This window comes from Suricata suricatta, chromosome 10 (genome assembly GCF_006229205.1).
Source record: "Suricata suricatta isolate VVHF042 chromosome 10, meerkat_22Aug2017_6uvM2_HiC, whole genome shotgun sequence".
Classification (NCBI taxonomy): domain Eukaryota; kingdom Metazoa; phylum Chordata; class Mammalia; order Carnivora; family Herpestidae; genus Suricata; species Suricata suricatta.
In genome coordinates, this window is record NC_043709.1 from 9,694,851 (window position 1) to 9,718,247 (window position 23,397).

At 51.7% G+C, this 23,397-nt stretch overlaps 1 protein-coding gene across 2 annotated transcripts; it reads left to right on the forward strand.

Annotated features, from left to right (window-relative positions):
- Positions 1-4,403: 4,403 nt before the first annotated feature.
- On the forward strand, positions 4,404-16,926 carry ANKRD54 (ankyrin repeat domain 54). 2 transcript variants are annotated; one of them, XM_029955130.1, is made up of 9 exons: positions 4,404-4,843; positions 6,329-6,376; positions 12,250-12,348; positions 14,212-14,283; positions 14,595-14,642; positions 14,718-14,842; positions 15,065-15,172; positions 15,787-15,975; positions 16,771-16,926. In XM_029955130.1, exons 1-8 carry the CDS (start codon positions 4,519-4,521, stop codon positions 15,859-15,861), a joined length of 900 nt encoding a protein of 299 aa, XP_029810990.1. In that variant the 5' UTR covers positions 4,404-4,518; the 3' UTR covers positions 15,862-15,975; positions 16,771-16,926. The 2 variants fall into 2 exon arrangements, with proteins under 2 accessions (XP_029810990.1, XP_029810991.1); XM_029955131.1 differs by having other exon boundaries at positions 4,754-4,843; positions 12,255-12,348.
- Positions 16,927-23,397: the final 6,471 nt, after the last annotated feature.

The following is a 23,397-nucleotide window of genomic DNA, read 5'->3' on the forward strand; positions in this document are numbered from 1 at the left end:
CACTGTTTGCTAACTAACTTGGATGTAAATTGAAAAATTACTTTAGGGGCACCTAGGTGGCTCAGTTGGTTGAGCGACCGACTTCAGCTCAGGTCATGATCTCACGGTTCATGGATTCAGGCCCTGCATTGGGCTCTGTGCTGACAGCTTGCTCAGAGCCTGGAGCCTCCTTTGGATTCTGTGTCTCCTTCTCCCTCTGCCCCTTCTCCATCCATGCTCTGTCTATCTCTCTCAATAATAAATAAATGTAAAAATTAAAATTTCATTTTAAAAATTTTTAATGAATTAAATAACTAAAAAAATTTTTTTACTAAAAAAGAGTTGGACAGTTAACTAACTGAGCCACCTAGGCACCCCCTATCTTCCTATTTTAAAAAATCTGGAAATTTAAAAAGTTATGTGAAACTTTGCTGGAGTCCAGCTCCAGCAGGTCCAGGGTTCTGGAAGGATGGACGGTGTTGGTGAAAGGGATGAGAGAGCCTCGAGTTTCTTTCTGATCACCAGGCAGGCATCTCGGCTCTGTCTGTTTTGGTGTCTTTTTTTATTGGTCAAGCGATAACATGACATCAGAAAATAGAATTTTTTACAGTGGCTAATTTTTTGTGATAAGATGCTTTGATCAGCGAAAGTGTACAGAAACAGGTTTTACAGAAGTATTTTTGTAGAACCACCCCCTTCATTCTTGGCGTCAGTCCCCCAGATTAAGAAAGTAACAAACTTATCTTATTTTGTACGGGTTGGTCTTTTGCCAATATTTATGACTTTGTCTTTAATTAACAAGTTACAACCAAATCATGTAACACACTTACAGTGAGGTTGAGTAGATCTTATAACCAAGAGGACAACAGGATATTTTAGTAAAAAACAGGATGACATACACATTATTTAAGATAGTAATGCTAAAATTAAAACATAGGTTAAGTTGTATATAGATAGGCTAGGCGTTATTTTGTTTGGCTCATTGACAACAAGAGAAAGAATGCTTGTTAGCAGGTAGTTTGAGAAAGCCCTTTCTTTGATGTAAGCACAGTGGGCGCCCTATGTGTGTAGCCTTGCACCTGGGTTCCCATTTTCTTATCCATCCTCATAACTGAGGTCAGTACAAGGGAGGATATTTGTAGAATGAGGACCTTGGGAAGGGACCATTCTGTCCTTGTTTTCTATTTCTTATCTCCTTTTCTCTGGGCCAGACTTAAATGCAACTCTTGTGTGTTTAACCCATTCATTATTTATGTCTCGGGTCTGCAAGGCTCATTAGAAGAGCCTTTTGACAAACATCTGTAGTGTTTTGATCTAAAATCTCTTATGCAGGGACAGGAAAATGTTTTTTCCTCTGGGGTAGCTGTGTGGGAATATCGGTCTGATTTGGAACGCTGTAAGACTAATTAATGACAACAGGCTTATTTTCAACATGAGCAGTAGTAGCAGAAGGAGATACCAGTTTCACCTCTCATGTCAGGAGCTGTGCAAAGTCTGCCATTTCCTTGCTGTGACTGTTTCATCCAGCGAGGCCGATGAGGCTCCCAGCAAAACGTTCAATTTTTAAATGTTGGCAATCAGTTCAAATAGCTCTAAAATACTGTGAAGGCCAACAGGGTAAGAGAGAGAATGAAAGGGAAATCCTGCTGAACCTGGCCTGAGCCACTGTTACTATCTGGCCTATAGCAATACCTTCTTACGGGAAGACCGAGGCCCAAGGACGCACGGAACCGCACATCATGAGGAGAGTTTGGGCCCGACAGGACGTAGAGCCCAGGTCCCTAGATCCCCAGGTAGAAGCTTTTCCCGCAAGGCAAACATGACAGGCATTTTCTTTGTCTCCCACCAAGTGCTTCATGTCTTATTTGCTGATTAACCACATAAAAATGACTAGTATGAATGCTTGCAGAAACTTTAGGTTAAGTTCATCCAGTGTGATGGACCCACTGTTGCATAGGATTTTATGGCCCTAGCCTGCATCCTACCCTTATTTATTATAATAGCAATGCCTGCCATGTTTTGAGCATTAACTCTGTGCCAAGCTCCGTGCTTTACTCACACCATTTCATTTAGTCTTGTGATAACCACATACTATTACCTTCACTTTATAGATGGGAAACTGAGACTCAGAAAGGTAAAGTCACGGGGCGCCTGGGTAGCTTATTCAGTTAAGTGTCGGACTTCAGCTTAGGTCATGATCTCACAGTCCATGGGTTCAAGCCCCGCCTTGGGCTCTGTGCTGACAGCTCAGAGTCTGGAACCTGCTTCAGATTCTGTGTCCCCCTCTCTTTCTCTGCCCCTCCCCTGCTCACTCTCTGTCTCTCAAAATAAAATAATAAAGACATTAAAAAAATTTTTTTTAAAGAAAGAAAGGTAAAGTCACTTGCTCAAAGCCATAGCCCCACATATTTATGACTCCAAATTGATGGTTTTAACCACTGGGCTATACTATCTTTACTCATTCATTCATTCATTCATTCAATAAGTCAGTCAGTCCGTCAAGTAGCTACAATGTGGTGGTGTCAGTTGCTAAGCCAAGAAGTATGGGGGAAATACAGCTCAAGGTCAAGTCTAAAGCCCTGAGGCTATGGCTAACTGGATCCGAATTCAACCCACATCCTATTCTCCTAATCCAAAATAACAAGTGTCTCTTGAAATACACAGAAGGTTAGGATATGTAATTTATACTTCAACAAAGTCGATTTTAAAAGGAGAAGTAACAATCACCTCTACATGTTTAGAGATCCTGTTCAAATTAAAAGATGGTGACAATGCACACTTATTCAGTAGACTAGATTGAGGACCAGACCCACAGTAGGAGGAAGACAATGGCTGTCTGCTAGGATAAAGGGTTTGCACTTTAGCCTGAACTCAGTGGGTAGGCAGATCCTAGAGATGAGAAACAAATTTTGTGTTAGCCAGCATGTGCACCCAGAATGCTACAAAAAGAGATTGGAGGGAAGAAGACTACTTTGGAGGCTATTATATGGAAAAAGAGGAGGAATGAATCGTAAAGTTATTACCAGGTACATTCAGCAGGAGTGAGATATAAATACCAACATGTCACTTAAACTCTATGGAGTCAGGTTTCCTGCAGGCTGCTCTTCATAACAGAGAACTTTGTGATAAAGAGGGCTTTTCTGGCCTCAAATCCTAGCACTTCAACTTTCTAGGCCAGTACCCCTTGGATAATTCATATAACATCTTAGGACTTCAATTTTCTGATCTGCAAAGTGGGTATAAGATGATCTACCTGCTAAGACTCTTGTAAGGAAGAAATAAATGGTATAATATATGTCAAGCACTTGGTAACTGACCCATGTTCAATGTTTATTTCTTTTCTAGGTTTCCTTCTAGCTACAGGTGGATTTGGCATATATGTACTTATCGGTTAGGGGGTAGAGGAGATCAAACAGTTTGATTTGGGGCTATTTGGGGCTGAAAAAAAGGTTTTTTCTCCATTACAGTACCACGAGAAACCTCACAATGTTGTTCTGAGAGCACTACAAATTCTGAAAGTGCTTTTTCAGCGGTCAGAGAAAGCTTACACTTTTACTGGGTTTGAGGAGGAAGAACTTTTGTCTGGACTAAAGCCCTTGTCCAAAGAGAGCTGGGCATCCATAAACAAGTCCCGTGGCTCTCTGGCTTCAACTCCTCGTTTGTGAAATAGGGATGGTCCTCCTCGTCCATCTTATAGGAGTGTTTATGGGGTACAGGGTTGTGCGAGGGCTTGTTCACTGCACGCGGAGCTCGTCAGTGTTTCCGGCTCCGTCCACTCCCCCAGAGCTATGAGCATCTCATCTGATCGTCGACTCTGATCGTGAGTCTGGAACTGAACACCGAGTTACCTGGCTCCTGGCGATTGGCTCTTGGGCTGCAGTGTCGCTGTGGGGCAATTACGCTAAATTAAAATTCTTTGTAAATCAATGGTTCTGGGAGAACCCAAACTAAAGGGATCTTTCGCATTTAAAAGCTATTACTCCTCAGTTTGCGGTAATAGCCCCAAATTAACACATTCTCATTTTCCTACTTACACGAGACACTTCCCACCAGGAAGTCCTTTTTAGTTTTTTTTTTCCCTAACCTTCATTGCTTGAAATGCAACCGTATTTATCCGTATAGTTCGGCTTCTTAATTTTCCTTTGAGGCTGCAGATCATCTTAACGTGATTGGTTAAAGCATCTGCCCGTTATCTTTCCCATGACCCGAGGGGGGAAAATGGAGGGGAAGAAAAAAAGTGTCTTAAACTTAGCTGTTTTACTGGCTCCGGTAGCGACGTACGGCGAGGGCGAAGGCCGTTCCAAATTGTGATTGGTTGTTATGCCAATCAATCACGCTGCCGGAAACCAATTCTACCGCCGAACTATACCCGGTTGGCTGCTCGCGACAGGAGTCCGCCCCCCTCCCTTTCGGTTGCCGTGGTTGCAGGCCGGACCTGCCCGCCCGCCCGCTGACAGCAAGGCTTTGGGCGGAGGAAGCGGGTCGGTTGGTGGGTCGGGAACGAGGCTTCGGCGGCCAGGCCCGCGCAGAGCTGTTGCCATGGCAGCCGCCGCCGGGGGCGCGGACGACGAGCCGCGCTCCGGCCGTTCGAGTTCGGATGGAGAGTGCGCCGTGGCGCCGGAGCCGCTGACGGGCCCCGAGGGCCTCTTCTCCTTCGCGGATTTCGGGTCCGCTCTGGGCGGCGGCGCGGGCCTCCCCGGACGGGCGTCTGGCGGGGCCCAGTCCCCGCTGCGCTATCTGCACGTCCTGTGGCAGCAGGACGCGGAGCCCCGCGATGAGCTGCGCTGTAAGATCCCTGCCGGGCGGCTGAGACGCGCCGCCAGGCCCCACCGCCGGCTAGGGCCCACGGGCAAGGAGGTGCACGGTGAGGAGCGCGGTCGGAGGCGGGGTCGGCCCTCCGCAGACTCCCCGGGGGGCCTGCCCGCCCCAGATCTCTCCGGACGGGGTCCTCGGACCTCTGAGGTCAGGGCTCCCGAACCACCCTCCCGAGTCGACCCCGAGTTGAGTCTCCTTTCAGTAGGAATCAGGATGTTAGAGCTGCTAAGGACCGTGAACGTGAAAGAAAGTCTTTAAGCACTTGGTGATTCCTGAATGGAAACTTTTCATGACTCTAGGCGTTTATTAGTAGGTAATAAAATCGAGTACCGGAAACCGCTATTATTATCAGAGAGGGGCGGCCAGAGCTGGTGGCCAAGTTTTACCCACTTGTTTAAATGCACAGACCGGATCCGGACTCCTCTACCTCGTTTATGCCTTCGGCAAACGATAGAAATTTAACAGCCTGAGTTTTCTCATCTGTAAAATGAGTACAGCACTTGCTTTATGAGGATGTTTAGTGAGTTGAGATGACCATGTAGCGATCGCTCTGCTTTTGTTGTCTGCCGAACCCTGTGGGGCGGTATGTGATCATTTCTGATCCTCACAATGACTCGAAGAGATTCAGATACCGTTCCCATGATAGGGAAGAGGAAACAGGCTCAGAGAGATCGCCTTGCTCCAAGTCACATACCTAGAAAGTGGCTGTGCTGGAATTAGAACCCATGTCTGGCAGACTCACTCCTACTCTGGTATGTCCATTGTAGTTTTTTTACGTTTTGTGGATGACATGGAAACCACGGAAACCAATGCCTTGAAAGATTTAAGAATGGAAACTTTTTTAGTGTCCTTTTAGGACTATCTGTGATTCCACCCATATCTCAGTCGTGCTAAAAGATTAAATGAGAATTTGAAAATGCCACATAAACCCCAAAGTGCTATACAAAAGTAAGGAAGCATTAAATGTATCTGGGTTGCAATTTTGACCACTTCTCTGATGACAAAGGCATTGGGTAGGATCACTGTGGGAGAAAAACAGTTCTCCTTTGGAATTACCAAATGTGCGTAAGTTATCTGGGAATGGCCTGTTTGGGAGACTAAGATTATCCATGTGACCTTCTCCCAAGGGGCTTCTGTGTAAACGTTTGATTTTTGTCTTTGCAACAATTCAGGGCTGTGAGGACAAGGACTCAAACTTTTTTCCCCCCCGGAGGATAAATCAGATGCCCAGGAGGGTGAACTAACTTGCTCAGGGCCACCTGTCTACCATAAGTAGCAGAGCCAAGAGCTGACTCCCAAGGCCTTGAAGGATTTACAACAGAATGTGCCTTTTACACTTGCTGGGTCACATTTCAACGTTTTACCTCGTCCCCAGGGTAGCATCTCTTGTATCCCGGTGCCCTTCTGTCCCTTCCCATGCTATCAGGGGGTGAATGGTGGCTTAGCTAGGAAGCCATCCACTTTCTGCTTCATCGTGACTGTTTTGTTTCGCTTTGCTTTGCTTTTAACTGGAACTCTGTTCCTCTCTTCACAGCCCTCAAGAGGCTGAGGGACTCGGCCAATGCCAACGACGTGGAAACAGGTGAGTGTGCAAAGCGGGGCTAGCTCTCTGGGCTAGGGAAAGAAAAATCGAGGCAACCAGTTCCTGGGAAGGCAGTGCTTGAATTTGGTACGCCAGCTCACGCCTGGACCAAGCTCATTGTGTGTATTGTATAACTGTAATTAACTTGCAAAAGATAAGTCTGGCTTACATGCTTTTACTCTGCCCATGCGTCCCTGTCACTCTGAATGTCCTGATGTCATAGAGTTCATCCCCCGTGGGCTCCCTAACTTGGGACCATGTCTGCTTTCCTATCCCTGGAACCCGGCAGTGGAGTAGGAGCTTTCTAGAGCTTCCGGCTAATGGGAACGAGCAGTCAGCTTTAACTTCCGGGAGAGCCCCCATCTGAACAGAGCCGCTGCCTTCAGCTGCTCACTGAGGCTTTAGGGTCGTGGGGTTGGTGGCTCTCAAACTCGTTTTGTTGACAGGACTTGTGAAGGGAACGGGAGGGGTTCCTCACGGGAAGCGACTCTGGTGTTTTGTTGGACAGCATCAGAGGTACTAGGACAACGTCTAGGGAAAAAATTTGAATTTTATCCATACATTAGTTGTGGCTGCTGCAACAAATTATGACAAACATGGTGGTTTCAAACAATGCAAATTTTTTTTAAGTTTAGTTCTTTTATTTGGGGAAGGGAGGGGCGGGGGGTGGTGGAAATCCCAAGCAGGCTCTCCACTGCCAGCCTAGAGCCTGACAGGGGGCGGTCAAACTCAGAAACTGCGAGACCATGACCTGAGCAGAAGTCCACTGAGCCACCCAGGCACCCTCCACCCCCCAACAGATTTCTTAGCTACACTTCTGGAGGTCAGAAATCCAACACCGTGGATCGCAGGGTATCAGCAGGGCTCCGTTTCTTTCTAGAGACTCTAGAGGAAACTGTCTCCTTGCCACTTTCAACCGACCGGGGCCACCCACAGCCCTTGGCCTGTAGTCTTTCTCCACCTTCAAAGTGACAGTAGACTGAACCCGCACGCTGCTCTCTCTCTGGCTTGCACAGCAGGGAAAGGCTCTCTGATTTTAAGGACACCTGCGATTAGTTTGGGTCTGAGTAATTCACGATGACCTTCCTCGTTCAAGGTCCCTATCATTCACGTCCGCATAATCTTTTTTTGCTACGTAAAGTAATATATTCAATAAACTCTGAGGATTAGGGCTCAAGCATCTTTTTTTGTTTGTTTTATTTCCTTATTTCCTTTCTTTTATAGTTTATTGTCAAGTTCGTTTCCATGTCACACCTAATGTTCATCCCAACAAATGCCCTCCTCCATGCCCATCTTCCCCTCTCCCCCCCTTCAGCCCTCAGTTTGTTCTCAGTATTCGAAAGTCTCTCATGATTTGCCTCCCTCCCTCTCCCCAATTATTTTTCCCCCTCCCCCATGGTCCTCTGTTAAGTTTCTCCTGTTACATTTATAAGTGCAAACATCTGGTATCTGTCCTTCTCCGCCTGACTTATTTCACTTAACATGACACCCTCAAGGTCCATCCACTTTGCTACAAATGGCCAGATGTCATTCTTTCTCACTGCCATGTAGTACTCCATCGTGTATGTAAACCACATCTTCTTGATGTATTCGTCAGGTGATGGACATTTAGGCTCTTTCCATGATTTGGCTATTGTTGACAGTGACACTATGAACATTGGGGTCCATGTGCCCCTGTGCATCAGCACTTCTGTATCCCCTGGGTAAATCCCTAGCAGTGCTATTTCTGGGTCATAGGGGAGTTCCACTGATAGTTTTTTGAGGAACCTCCACACTGTTTTCCAGAGCGGCTGCACCAGTTTACATTCCCACCAAGAGTATAGGATGGAGGGCACGAACATCTTGAGCCCCGGGTCGTGATCCTGCCTGCCTCGAGTGGATGTCTCTCTATTTGGGTGGTGTGCTGTGGTCCACAAGTACGATGTGAGAGGGGCTTGAGGGCCGGGGGGGTCAGAGAGCCCAGTTCCAGCCCTCGCAGAGAGGAAGTCATTTACCTCGGGGGGCTGGGGGCTAAACCACGGGCCTTGAAATGGCTCCACTAGCCCTGGCGTAGCCTTGTGAGCAGGCCTGGAACCTGGAGGGCCTTTCAGCTCTCTTCACTTTGGTCCCTTTTCCCTCAACTTTCATATTTTGGAATAGTTCAGCAGCAACTTCACTTGCTTTTCCAGGAAAAAATGATAAGTATTTTCCCTTTCTTATTTGTAAATTTTTTTTATGTCTTTATTTTATTTTGAGAGAGAGAGGCAGAGAGCGAGTGGCAGAGGGGCAGAGAGAGAGGGAGACACAGAATCAGAAGCAGGCTCCAGGCTCTGAGCTGACAGCTCAGAGCCCAACACGGGGCTCGAACCCACGGACTGTGAGATCATGACCTAAGCTGAAGTGGGACGCCCAACCGACTGAGCCACCCGGGCGCCCCAAGAGTTCACTTTTTAATGTCTCTGTGTGGCCAGAGAGTATTTGGATTATACTTCCCTTCCCCAGAAAGTCTGGTTCATCTTGAGTCAGGTACTCACATGGTTGGCAGTTTCATTATTTTGATAGAAATGCTGTAATTTTCCAGTCAGACTCTCTCACACACTCATCTTCAAATCTAAATGGCTCTTAGGTTTGCCAGGCTCTTACACAGCTGATGGCGACACTGGCTATAGGGTTAGTTAGCCTCTTTACTCCTTTTCTCTTTATGGTCCGCATTTCCTTTCCTTCTATGCACACTTACTGGGCTTTGGGTGGAGTTAGGCATTACAGTGGACATAAAATTGATGTCCTGCTATTGGTAAATCATAAATGAATTAAAAAAAATTTTTATGGTTTTTTTTTAGTTTTGAGAGACAGAGACAGCACGAACAGGGGAGGGGCAGAGAGAGAGGGAGACACAGAATCTGAGGCAGGCTCCAGGCTCTGAGCTAGATGTCAGCACAGAGCCCAATGCAGAGCTCGAACCCACGAACTGTGAGCTCATGACCTGAGCCGAAGCCGGACGCCCAACCGACTGAGCGCCCCAACAGTTTTCAAGTATGTGAAACTTATATACACATTTAAAATGTTTGGGAGTTTAGAGAAATATACAAGAAGAACATCCATAAGCAGCAACGGAAATAATCTCTGTTAATATTTTGGTGACTGTCCTTCCCATCCTTTCTCCCATACAGAGAAATTTTCTTGCAAACTGTGCTATATACACAGTTTTGTAGCTATGGGTAATTTTTCATGATCTTTGTAACCATTCATTTTCTCAAAATGGGAACATCATTTCCCCTCCATTTATGGAACGAACACATGGCTGTATGAATTTTTTCCCCTAAGCTTACAAGGTAAAAACCAAAAATCACCTTAGCATTCCATTCTCTAGTCATACCCACAATTTTTTAAAGGTTCTTTTTTTAATGTTTATTTATTTTTGAGACAGAACATAAGCAGGAATGGGCAGAGAGAGAGGGAGTCAGAACCCAAAGCAGGCTCTGTGCTATCAGTGCAAAGCCTGACGTGGGGCTTGAACCCAAGAACCACAAGATCATAACCTGAGCCAAAGTCGGACCCTTAACCGACTGAGCCTCCCAGGCGCCCCACCAACAGTTTTTAATGGATGCCTACCATGCCTTCAGAAGGACAAAGCAAGAGTTATCTAGTCATATATTTGCACAATGGTTTTTCATTTTTTTAAAGATTTAAAAAAAAAATTTTTTTTTTTTTTACTGTTTTTATTTATTTTAGAGAGGGAGAGAGACAGCATGAGCAGGGGAGGGTCAGAGAGGGAGGGAGACACAGAATCTGAAGACAGGCTCCAGGCTCTGAGCTGTCAGCACAGAGCCTGATGCGGGGCTCGAACCCACGAGCTGTGAGATCGTGACCTGAGCCAAAGTCGGACGCTTAACCGACTGAGCCACCCAGGCGCCCTAAAGATTTTTTAAAATGTTTTATTTATTTTTGATACAGAGAGAGACAGAGCACGAGAGGGGGAGGGGCAGAGAGAGAAGGAGACACAGAACCGGAAGCAGGCTCCAGGCTCTGAGCTAGCTGTCAGCACAGAGCCTGATGCGGGGCTTGAACCCACAAATGTGAGATCTGACCTGAGCCAAAGTTGGAGGCTTAACCGACTGAGCCACCCAGGCGCCCCTGGTTTTTCATTTTTAAGATAATTCCCCAAGTATGAGGTTATCACATCAAAAGCTATGCACATTTTGATGGCTTCATACTTGCATGGAGCACCTGGGTGGGTCAGTCAGTTAGTTGAGCATCCGACTCTTGATTTTGATCTAGGTCATGATCCCACGGTCATGGGATCGAGCCCCGCACGGGGACTTCTCACTGAGCCTGAAGCCTTCTTGAGATTCTCTCTCTCCCCCTTGGAAGTTCTCTCTGTCTCTCACTCACTCACTCTCAGAAAGAAAGAAACCAACCACCAACCAAAAAGACCATACCTGCACAAATCACAAAAGAGAATGGACTCTTTTAGCTTTGTCTTATTTTAGCTTTGTCTTTTCTCTTTGATACTTTTGGTGGATGTACTGGGATGGCCCGAAGGCTTATTTCTCTTCCACTCCCCTAAACTGTTTCCTACCACCTTCATTCAGTCAGTCAACAACCTTCATGGAGCTGGTCAAGTCCTGTCTTGATCCTAGGTATTAAGAAAAACTACAATATAGTCTGAGAAAAAGACTATAAAGTGATCCCATTTCCAAAAGAAAACACCCCCTCCCCAAACTGAAGTGATGTATTTAGTTAGAGAGACCTAAGTTCTGGAGTGGAGAGACCTGAGAAGTCCGGGTTTGTGTCCCGGCTTTGCCTCCTGGTAGCTGGGCGAACGGACTTGGGGCGCACCACAGAACGGGGCACTTCTCCTGGTTTGTATGGTGGACACGGTACCTGGCTGGGTGGTCAGCAGGCTCATCAGTCAGGTCCCCGGTGCCAGGCTGGTGCTCGGGGTACAGGGACAAATCCCAAAGTGGCACCGCATAGTCATGCTGGAGTAGCGAGGCGAACTGGGCCCCGAGGAGACGCGGATAATGGAGCCATTGCCTGAGCCTGAAGTGAAAGAAGGGGGAAGAGATTTGGGGCTTCGTCTGAGTCCTTGAGAGGCTCGCTGGCGGAGACTAAAAGGTCAGATGCTCTAAAATGATGTCTGGCGGCAGTTTCTACATTTCAGGTGGACACACACATGTGTCACATAATGCCTCCCATTTTATAACAGCTCCATACTCTGCAAAGAAGAAATGTCACATCCATTATCGTTATCGCAGCGGTGGCGGGATCGGCAGGGGGGGATGATTTCCATTTGCAGGTGGATTGAGACCCAGCTTCGGGCCTTCCTACCCCGAGCCCGGCTCTTTCCGCTGCCCCGTGCTGTCAGCAGCGTACTCCTTTCTTACTCAGCTTAGCCTGGGACTGAAGTCCTTGTGGCTGCAAACCGGTGCTCTGGCTGCTCCCTGGAAAGAGCCACCTCCCAGGAGCTAAGGAAGCGCCGCCCAGCAGCCTGGGCCGCTGTGTCCAGCTGGAAAGGGTGTGTATCCAAGTGTATCCAAATGGCTGTGGGGCCAAAGTCTGTGCTAGGGATTTCTGGGATTCTGGAATTCCCGACACCATGGGCTAAGATCCTTCTATGCTGTTCTATCCCTAGACACATAGTCTGAGCAGCCAGAATGGGGGGCTCTCAGTTGTGTCCTCAGGGGCGTTAAGTGCCTTGTCGTGACATTCCTGGCAACCAGGGGGAGCTCTCCTGTGGCTCATCAGTGCCTTGCTGGCAAGGTCCCTGAGCATCCTCCCCCTCCCCCCCCCCCCCCCCCCCCCCCCCCCCCCCCCCCCCGCGTCGTGGGGCCTGCAGCTTCACTCACACTACCTCTCTGTCGCCCTGCCTCCCTCTCTCTTGGCGGTGTCAGTGCAGCAGCTGCTGGAAGATGGTGCGGATCCCTGTGCAGCTGATGACAAGGGCCGCACCGCCCTACACTTTGCCTCCTGCAATGGCAATGACCAGATCGGTGAGTCCCGGGGAGGAAGGAGGGGAGGAGGGGAGGGGGCTGGGCAAGCAGCATCTCTCCAGAGGTTCACACCACCCAGATCAAGATAAAAAATATTTTCAGGGGTGCTTGGCTGGCTCAGTCAGTAGCACGTGTGACTCTTGATCACATGATCACAGTCATGATCCTGCGAGCCCCACAGGGTCTTGAGTTTGAGCCCCACATGGGGTGTAGAGCCTACTTAAAAAAAAAAAAAAAAGGAAAGAAAGAATTGAATATTTTCAGCACCCGAGCAGCCTACCTGATTCCCTTTTTGGGTCCTTCTTCCCATGTAGACCTTGTGTACCATAGATTAGTTTTCCTGTGTTGTTTTTCTTTTTAAATTTTTTAATGTTTATTTTTGAGAGAGGGAGAGAGAAAGTGCCAGCAGGGGAGGGACCGAGAGAGAGGGAGACAAAGAATCCAAAGCAGGCTCCAGGCTCTGAGCTGTCAGCACAGAGCCCAACACGGGGCTCAAACCCAGGAGCCACAAAGTCATGACCTGAGCCAAAGTCGGATGCTGAACTGAATGAGCCACCCAGGCGTCCCCTCTTTGGTATAAAAGCTGCCTGGTGTTTTCTTACTGATTTGTACAAACATTTTTTTAAGGTTTATTTATTTTTGAGAAAGAGAGAACGTATGGAGAGGAGGGGCAGAAAAGAGGAGAACAGAGAATCTGAAGCTGTGCCGACAGAGAGCCCAGTGCAAGGCTCAGACTCACGGACCATGAGATCACGATCTGAGCCAAAAGCAAGAGTCAGACATTTAACCAACTGTGCCACCCCAGGCACCCAATTTGTTGAAATTCTTTACATATTCTGGATACAAATCGTTTATCAAATATAAATGACTTCACTCTTCTCATCTTGCTTCTTTGTGCTCTGAATGGTATTTTTGCTGAACCCGTTCTTTTTTTAATTTTTATTATTTTTTGTCTTTAATTTTTAAAATTAAAGAAAACTTTTTTAACATGTATTCATTTTTGAGAAAGAGATAGAGCGTGAGTGGGAGAGGGGCAGAGAAAGAGGGAGACAGAGACTCGGAAGCAGGCTCCAGGCTCTGAGCTTCCAGCAGAGAGCCCGACACGGGGCTTAACCCCACGAGCGGTGGGATCAGGATCTGAGCTGAAATCGGATGCTCAACCGGCTGACCCACCCAAGTGCCCCATCGTTTTTAATTTTAGAGAGAGGAGGGGGAAGAGCAGAGAGAGAGGGAGAGAGAGAGAATCTTGAGCAGGCTCTACACTCTGTGGAGCCAGTGTGTGGCCTGACCTTACCACCCCAGGATCATGACCTAAACCAAAATCAACAAACCTCACTCAACTGGACAGACGCTCAACTAACTGAGCCACCCAGGCACCCCTGTGAACCCAAGTTCTTAACTTTAATGAGTCCAGTTGATCAATCTTTTTTTTTTTAATTTTTTTAATGTTTATTTATTAGTGATACAGAGAGAAACAGAGCATGAGTGGGGGAGGGGCAGAGAGAGAGGTAGACAGAGAATCTGAAACAGGCTCCAGACTCTGAGCCTCTGCACAGAGCCTGAGGCGGGGCTCGAACCCATGAACTGCGAGGTCATGACCTGAGCCAAAGTCGGACACTCAACCGACTGAGCCACCCAGGCGCCCCTCTCCCAGAATCCTTAGTTCCTGGCCCTCAGAATCCAGCACATGAACCCTGTGAGCCATAGGGGAATGCAGACATGAATGAACGAAACAACCTAGAGAACCGTGTTTGCTTTCAGTGCTCCACACTTTGAGGAAGCCTCTTTAGCCAGGGTCGGGGTGGGGGTTAGAGTCCAGTCCTCAGAAGTCCCACAATGCCCCGTGGGTTCTCCTGTTTCCAGTGCAGCTGCTCCTGGACCACGGGGCTGATCCCAACCAGCGAGACGGACTGGGGAACACGCCGCTGCACCTGGGTAAGCCTCCAGGACACCGGTCTCTGCAGCACAGATAGGCTCCTTTGATGGAGCATGGGGGGTTGGGGGGGAGGTGGCCTGTAAGTTCCCATCAGGATCTCCTGTCACCTGGGGAGAACCCACACTGCGGCTCGAGGTGAGGCAGGTCCCATCCCCAAGCCTCCGTCTCCCTCGCTGTCCAAGCAGCAGGTCCCATTGGTGCCTTGATGCAGGCACCCTCGGAGGCACAGTCCCAGCGACTGTGGCCAAGCGGGCACACGGGGGCAAGCCCTGGTGTCCTGGACTCTCAGGTCCCTGTTCTTCTTCCTCAGCGGCCTGCACCAACCACGTCCCTGTCATCACCACGCTGCTGCGAGGAGGTATGTGCCCCCTGCCCCTTCACCCTCCTCTCTCGCCCTCACCCCCACTGTGCTTACCTCCCCCTGCTCCCGCAGGGGCCCGCGTGGACGCCCTGGACCGAGCTGGCCGCACGCCCCTGCACCTGGCCAAGTCCAAGCTGAACATCCTGCAGGAAGGCCACTCCCAGTGCCTGGAGGCAGTGCGGCTGGAGGTGAAGCAGGTAAGCGCCCTGCACGCTGAGCCAACAGCACAAGCGAGCGAGGGGCAGGTGCCACCCTGGCCACGGGCACACCGGCCTCCAGCCCTTGGGTGCCTGGGTTGCTTCACACCGACCCCATTCAGCTGCTGCTCCCCCACTGGGGCCTCTTGGCAGCAGCGGCGGCAGCTCTCTCTGTGCCACCTGGTGAGACCCCCAGCGGCTCATCCCAGCCCCTCGTTCCAGATCATCCAGATGCTGAGGGAGTACCTGGAGCGCCTGGGGCGGCACGAGCAGCGGGATCGGCTGGACGACCTCTGCACCCGCCTCCAGATGACCAGCACCAAAGAGCAGGTGAGCCGTGGTGACAGGGCTGGACCTGGGGCCAGGTAGGAGCCTGGGCCAGGCCCACCCTGCTGTGATACAGCTAGACACTCATGTAGAAAGAGGCTATGGCTGGGGCGCCTGGTGGCTCAGTCAGTTAAGTGTCTGACTTTGGCTCAGTTCATGATCTCACGGTTTGTGGGTTTGAGCCCAACGTCAGGCTCTGTACCTGTACTGACGGCACAGAGCCTGGAGCCTGCTTCGGATTCTGTGTCTCCCTCTCTCTCTCTCTCTCTCTCTCTCTCTCTCTCTCTCAAAAATAAATAAACATTAAAAAAATAAATAATGAAAATATTTAAAAAAAAAAGAGAGGCCACGGCTGCAGGCTGTAACCCGCTGGGGACCTCAAAGGTTCTGTCTGGTTCCTTTGACGCTACTTGTGGCCCCTTTTCTCTGGGACAGTCTGAAGCCACCTGCAGTCAAGGACTATCCATTGGACAGCTGCTCCATATCAGTGAGGCCACCACATGCCCAAGGAGACAAGGCCAGCCCTCCCAAGGCTGTGGCATCGGGGTGGAGATCTGGGGCTGGGACGGCTGGGCCTGTCGTGGCACCTGTGACAGAGCCTTGGTTTTGTCCCACAGGTGGATGAGGTGACGGACCTCCTGGCCAGCTTCACGTCCCTCAGTTTGCAGATGCAGGACCTGGAGAAGAGGTAGCAAGAGAGGCTCCCTGCCTTCCTGCTCGGCCGCTGCTGCCCTACCCCTGCCCCCGCTGCTCTCTCATTACAAAGGAAAAGCCCAAACCTGGGACTTTGGAGCTGCCTGAGTCTGGTGAGGCCCTTGCCCCAGATGCCGTGGGGCAGAGATGCGCTCTCACAGAGGCTCAGTGAGGTCAGCGCCACCCCGGCCACGGTCTCTGTCGTCTCTGCGGGGCCGGGACCACCACAGCCCCCCCCCCCCCTCTTCCTCCTCCACTCCCGCAGCACTGCCACCGCACAGCTCTGGCCACCACACACTGTCCCGTTAGGCCTCACACACCTGGTGGCCTCCCTGGCACCCTCGGCAGGCCCCAGAGCCTCCTGTGTGTCCCTTCCGGCCGCGAGCTTGTCACAGCCAGCACGGTGTGGCACCCTCGGGGGCTTCTTGGCTGGCCCTGCACCCCTCACCAGCACTTAGATTTAGACTTGTCACCTGACTTTCAAGGAGACAATGCAGTGAGTTTCTCCGGATTGGGGGTGGGGGGGGTGAAGCCTAGGCCTCGGAAGTACAAAACCCTCGGAAGGACGCTGCTGAACCCAAGGCAGAGAAGCCCCCCCTTCTTCTCCCAACCCTTGAAGTACCAGGAGGGCATAGTGGCCCATTCTGCAGCCTGGGTGGAGAGGGCCGAATAGAGGCCCCCGAGCTGGCCGCGTTCTTATCCCAGGGACCCGTGAACATGACTTATGGGACAAAAGGGACTTTGCAGACGTAATTAAACGAGCGGTCTTTGGACAAGGCGACGCTCCTGGGTTACCCAGGTGGGCTTGATGCAATCACGGGGACCTGCGAGAGGAGAGCAGGAGGGAGGAGAGGAGGGAGCGGACGCAGCAGGGAGGGGTCAGAGCTGAGGAGTGCCGACGTCCACAGATGCTGGAAAATGCAAAGCAAGGAGATTCTCCCCTCGGATCTGTCTCCCCGCAGGGACCAGCCCTACTGACCGTTGGACTTTAGCCCAGTGAGTCTCAGTTTTAGAACTGTGACCACCAGAACTGTAAGAGAATAAATCCTTGTCCTTTTAAGCCACCCAGTTTGTGGACATGTTGCAGCAGCCACAGGAGGCCGATAGCCACGGGGAGGCGCAGGACTCACTGTCAGGGCCGTACCCTGCCCCTGCTGGAGCAGGCTCTGCCCGCGTCGTGGGGCTGTGGCCACGCACCAGGCAGGGGTCTCTGCCCCAAGAGGGCGGACGCAGCGGGCACGGCCTGGCCCTCTCTTTCTCCAAGGCTTTACTGTGGAGTAAAGACAGACTTCCCCCCCGTCACCATCCACGTCCACCCTGGCTCTGCCCCGCTTGCCCTCTCACCACATTGGGGCCCCAGCTACTCTTCAGAGGGGAGCTTGTCCCCCAAAGCCCAGCTTGATCAGATCGGAATTGAACCCAGAGAACCCAGCTGCTCCCCAGGCCCTGAAGAGAAAAGGGCCTCGGTGAGTAGGAGATATAGGCTGGGCAGCCGCCTGCGGGACCCTGTGAGAGGAGAAGCCGGGGTGGGGAAGGGAAGGTGAGCGAGCTGGGGGGGTGGGAAGAGGGGCAGAGGAAGCAGACTACTTTCCCCGGAGCTCAAGCTGCTGCCGGACAAAACCCACAGCCAGTCTACGTGGCTGTGAATGAGGGGAGGAGCATGCTGGGAGGAGGAGCCCCGTGAGGGAGGGGGGTGTTGAGGGGAGGGGCGGCGTGAGAGGGCACCGCAAGCTGGCGGGAGGGCGGGGTGCCCAGAGGGGAGGAGCCGTGAGGTGAGGGGCGCACCGAGGGAGGGCGGTGCTGAGGGGAGGGGCTCGCTGAGAGGTGGGCGGTGCTGAGGGGAGGGGCGCCGTGAGGGAGGGCGCACTGTGAAAGGCAAGGAGCGAGAGAGGGGCGGAGTGAGGAGAGGGTGGGAGAAATACGGAGGTCGGTGGCTTTTCTGCCTCTAAGGGACCCTGCCCACTCAGGTCCAGGAACACGTTTGAGTTTACCCTCTCCGGGGGTTCTGCTGGGGCTGGTGCCTACACACAGGCGCCTTGGCCCGTGGCCCCGGGGGATGGCACTGGGCAGGATAGGGTCAAGGCAAAGGAGAGGCAGGGGTGGGAGGGACTGGACCTCAAACTCGTTGGACCCACATTCTCCTGGGACCTGCTTCTCTGGGCCTCCAAACCTTACCATACCTCTGAGGCTGAGCACCCTCGAGAGAGTCGAAGCTGTTTCTCAGCTTCAGGGCCAAGGAGTTCAATAAACGGACTCTCGGAGAAACATGAACCCATGAAACCATATAAGAGTTTGTGTGAAGAGTGTGCATGTGTGTTTCCGACAAAAGTGGCCATAGCTTTCATTCTCAGCAGGGTCCACACTCAGAAAAGTTAGGAACTCTTGCTATAGAACTTCTGGAGCAGGGGCGCCTGGGTGGCTCAGTCGGTTAAGCGTCCGGCTTTGGCTCAGGTCATGATCTCGAGGTTCGTGGGTTCGAGCCCCGCGTCAGGCTCTCTGCTGACAGCTAGCTCAGAGCCTGAAACCTGTCTTCAGATTCTGTGTCACTCTCTCTCTCTCTGACCCTCCCCTGCTCACTCTGTCACTCTCTGTTTCTCAAAAATAAATAAAAAACAAACTAAAAATTAAAAAAAAGAAAAGAACAAGAACTTAGGAAGCAGAGAGGTAAGAGGCCTGCCAAGGGCATCCTAGATACCCAGGTACCCAAGTACTTCTGAGACCAGTCATCCCCCAGAGCAGCCTGATTTGCACTGGCAGGGCTGAGAGGGTGGAGGGTTCTGGGACTTTATGAAATTGCTCTGAGATGACTTCAGATGTTTCTAGAACAGCCTGACAGAGACTCACTGGTTGACTCCCAACAAGCCCTTGGCCTGCACCAAGCCATCCCCACCTGGGAAGCAGACTGCATCCCTGCACACTCCTCCATCCCAGTGGTGCCCCTCCTACCACTCCTGGCCCTGGAGCCACATAACCACGAGAATGGGCCACTGGGACAAGCAAAGGGGCTGTTGTCCACTCCCTCCCCAGCCATAGAGGTCAGTCATCAAACACTTGCCAGACGGCGAGGCAGTCAGCCAGTCTGCCTCACCCCATTTCCAGCTGGGAAATGTCTGCAACCCCAAATCTGTCTAAAGAGCCAGCCAGTTAGAGTCAGCCCCAGACACTGGAGTGAGTCAGAAAGCACCCAAGTGGGCCCTAAGCTGGCTGAGCTGGGCCGGGGGGGGGGGGGGGGGGGGCGCGTAGAGGGGGATAGAGACTCAGCAGAGGATGCCCGCACAGGAGTGGATTCTATTACTAGCAGCTCTGGGAGTTCCTGAGTTGCGGGCGGGGCAGGAAGAGGGGAGGACATAGAGGGCGGCGGAAAGAAGAAATCCACGGCTGTCCTTTGATTTCACCTTCCTCCGGGTCGGGCCCTTTGCTTTATACCTTCACATTTCATTCATGATAGAAATACTTTACTGAACACTGGCTACGGTCCAGGCACTGTTCTAGGTGGGGATACAGCAGTGAACAAAAGGACAAAAGCCCTGGCGAACAGAGGTAAGTGCTTGGAGAAGAATTTTCACAGGTTCTCGCCATCATCCTTCTGGATAACTAGCCTTGCTACTGCTTCTGAGAGTGAGACCGGTTTGCCAGGTGGATCCAACTGGGCGGCTGGGCTGGAACCTGGATCCTCCCCCAACACTCACGCCGGTTCCACCATGCCTGAAATCAGAGCCTTCTCCGAAGCAGAGTTTCCAAAAACTAAGGGCAAGGACATGGGCTGAGTGCCTACCCTGTGCCAGCAGGCCCTTGATACAAGTCCTTTGATTTCGTGTTTGCTATAAAATGTTAGACAGCCAACATCTCGCTGCTGCTATTTTACAGATGCACAAAACTAAGGCTCGGAGAGAGAAAGTAGCTCGCTTGAGGTCGAGTAGCTGGTGCCCAGGCCAGGCCTAACATCATCTCTGCCGAGGTTTCCAAAGTGCCGATGTCCACCCGCATCCCCTGGGTCGCAGGCAGCATGAACCAACGACGACGGCCCCTACTGGGTGACATCGCTGTCTCCATGACTGGTCTCAGGTGTAGGGAGGGCCTGGCCCTTTTCTCGCCAGGCATGTGATCCAGTGTGCTTGGTGGCCATAGCAGCCATCTGGTCACCTGGGGGTAAGAGAAAGGACAGTATGAGGTGGCAGGGCCGGAGGGGTCCTTCCTGAACTTTGTAGTTGCCTCACTTATGCCAAGCCTTCCAGGATGGTTGGAGAGCTGGGTGGATGGATGAAGCAGTGTGAGCCAGGCCTGGAGGCTGCAGGATAGGTGTGAGTTGGTTGTAGGACCAGGAGACTGCCTGGAAAGTGCTGGGCCCAGGACAGTGAGAGGCCGGCCAGAAGGGGAAGTGGGACGAGGCTGCAGAGGCCCTGAGGTCTGCAGATTTGCCCTGGTGGGGGAAACCAGGCGAGGCAGGCTGTACCCTCTGCCCTGAAGGTCAGGCGAAGAATTCTTACCAGACCAGGCACCACGAGCTCCAGGGAAAAGTCTCTCTGGGAGAAAACCACTGTCCCTCCCAGCACTGCCTGCTTCCCGACTGCTTCAGATGCTGAGCCCAAGGCAAGGTTAGGAGGTCAGGCAGCTGGACTGATGCCTGGGCGATCCCAACAAAGTCCCCGGCTCCCCTCCTCCAGCTCTGGCTCCCAAAGGGAGTCACACACAGCCCCATCCCCCCCGGGCACTGGCTCTCAAGTGAACACCGAGGCCCCAGTGCCTCAGGGAGATACAAGCAACTCATTTTATTTTATTATTATTTTTTTATTTTTGAGAGACAGAGACAGCATGAGCAGGGTAGGGTCAGAGAGAGAGAATCCAAAACAGGCTCCAGGCTCTGAGCTAGCTGCCAGCACAGAGCCCGATGCGGGGCTCAAACCAACCGTGAGATCATGACCTGAACTGAAGCTGGAAGCTGGATGCTTAACTGACTGAGCCACCCAGGCGCCCCAGGCAATTCATTTTAAACTTTTTTTTTAAATGTTTATTTTTGAGACAGAGAGAGACAGAGCTTGAGGCGGGGAGGGGCAGAGAGAGAGGGAGACACAGAATCCAAAGCAGGCTGACAGCCTATCTGACAGCTCAGAGCCTGATGCGGGGCTTGAACCCACAAACCCTGAGATCATGACCTGAGCTGAAGGCAGACACTTAACCGACTGAGCCACCCAAGCGCCCCATGATCAAATCATCGTGTACATAAAGAAATAGGCTCAGGGAAGCAAAGGCGTCTTTCCCGAAGCCCCAGCCCAGGGACCACGGTGTTCTCTTGTCCCTGTGATTGGTCCGTGCCAGCCTGGTGACTTCTTCCCATCTGAAAGCCTGGGAGGGTGGCACTTGGTGGTCAGCACGCCCCGGGGGGGTGGGGTGGGGGGCGGAGGTGGGCAAGTCACGCCTCCTCGGCTCGATTGTGAGGGGTTTGCTGGACACCGGGACCTGCCTGGCAATGTCACACACAGTCGGTAGCAGCCAGTGAGCACCCCGGGGTGGCCTGCCTCGAATGGGACCTTGCTCAGACAGTGCAGGTCACTGAGGCATAGAGAGGTCAGAGCCAGGATTCCAACCTGACAGTGTGGCTCAAAGTCCGTGCCTTGACTCCTGCACTTTGCCACCTCTCTGAGTTGACCTGGCAGGGGCATCAGATGCTCAGGCCGGCGCCCTCCTCAGCATCCCAGGTACTCCGTGCTGGCACCCTTGCCCCCAACCCCTCCTCACGACCCCTCCTCCTGCTTCAGCATTACCCCTACACAGAGCCTGAGCCACTAAACCTGGCAGCAAGCAGATGCCTCAGTAAATCAGAGTCCTGTCCTCTCCTAAACACCAGAAGCAACCCCAGCCCCCGTACAGCTTGTTCTCTGGCCTCATGCCGCCTCGGATCCAGCCTGCCGCTCGCAAATGAGCCCTGCGTCAGGGCCGAGGAACTGATGTTCATTAGCAGGAAGTCTCAGGGTGGTTAATGGGTATTTATGTCCCCGGTACACATCTCGAAGTTAATAGACGATGCTCTTCCTGCCAGCCTCAAGCAGGGTGGGCGAGGGGTGAGCAGCTGTGCCAGGGCCCCCCCTTCGCCCACCCTCCCCAGGTCTGAGTTCTAGCCCTGGCTACAGTTGTAACAGGGCGGGGCGAGGGCGGGGGTCACCTTTGCACATTCTAGTTCCTCCTGCTTCAGCCAAGCCCTTCCTGCCTCTTCTCCCTTAAAGACCATGGAATTGCAGTCAGGCCCAAGGTAGACCCAGCTCTGTTTGGGGCTGGCTCTGTGATCTTGGGCAAGTTACTTAATCTCTCTGAGCCTCAGTTTCTCCATCTCCAAACTCTAAAGTAGATGAGACACATTCCAGGGCCAAGTCCAAGGTCTGAGTGTAGCAGGTGCCCTATGAACACCCCCTAACCGTGGCCCCTAAGTCTCACCATGTTCCCCACACACACCTGTGTCCCTGTTATCCCTGCTCCCACCCCCATTAGCCCAAGCCAGAAGTCTGGGATGTCATCTGGGACACCCCCAACCTTTAGTCCCCAAGTCCCAATGACTGTACCTTGTAAGGGGTTCTCCTGTCTGTCCACACACCCTCACCCCCTTTCGACATCTTGGATGCTTTCATTTATCTGGATTCTCACAACAGTGTCCTAACTGGTCTCCTGGCCCCACCCCCATCTCATTCTGTTCCCACCCACCCCCAAAACCTGCCTTGTATCCGGAAAGTTCCCTAAAGAATAAATCTGGTAAATTTACTCTTTTGTTTACAACCTTTCAGTGGCTCCCCAAGCCAAGGACCAAGGACAGCCTCCATTTCAGACAAGATTTACAGACTCCTTTGCAAGTGTTCTCACCTCTCTTACCTCGCTTCCTGCTGAGGCTCCCCTGTACCCTGTTCCAGGGTCCCTGGCCCTTCATGCTGTGCCTGCCTCCAGGTGGCCTGCGCACCTGTTTGTTCTTCCATCTTTCCCTTCCCCATCTATCCTCATTAACTCCCACTTCAGGATTTGGCTTGGGCACCAGCTCCTCCAGGAAGTCTTCTCTGCTTGCCCCCACTGGGTTAGGGCCTTCTGGGCTCCTCCAAACCTCCATGCTTCTGCCTTTTTTTCCGGCAGAAGAACTCTGTGCCTACCAGGTGCTGAGGCATGAGTACTGCAGGCCCGTCTCTAAGAGGTTTGCACAAATAGGAAGGTAAGGAGGCTGCAGAATTCAAGCCTCCTTCCAATGGAGCTCCTTCCAGAACCCCCCAGGCTGCCTCAGGCCTCTCCTCCAGCCCCCAGCGCCTGCCTGTGGCCCTATAGGACTCTCCATTCTCTCCTTTTGTTTTTTGTTTTTATTTTTTTAATGTCTTCTATTTATTTTTGAGACACAGAGAGAGACAGTGCAAGCAGGGGAGGGTCAGAGAGAGAGGGAGACACAGAATCTGAAGCAGATTCCAGGCTCTGAGCTAGTTGTCAGCACAGAGCCAGATGCGGGGCTCGAACCCACGAAACGGGAGATCATGACCTAAGCTGAGGCTGGCACCTAATGGACTGAGCCA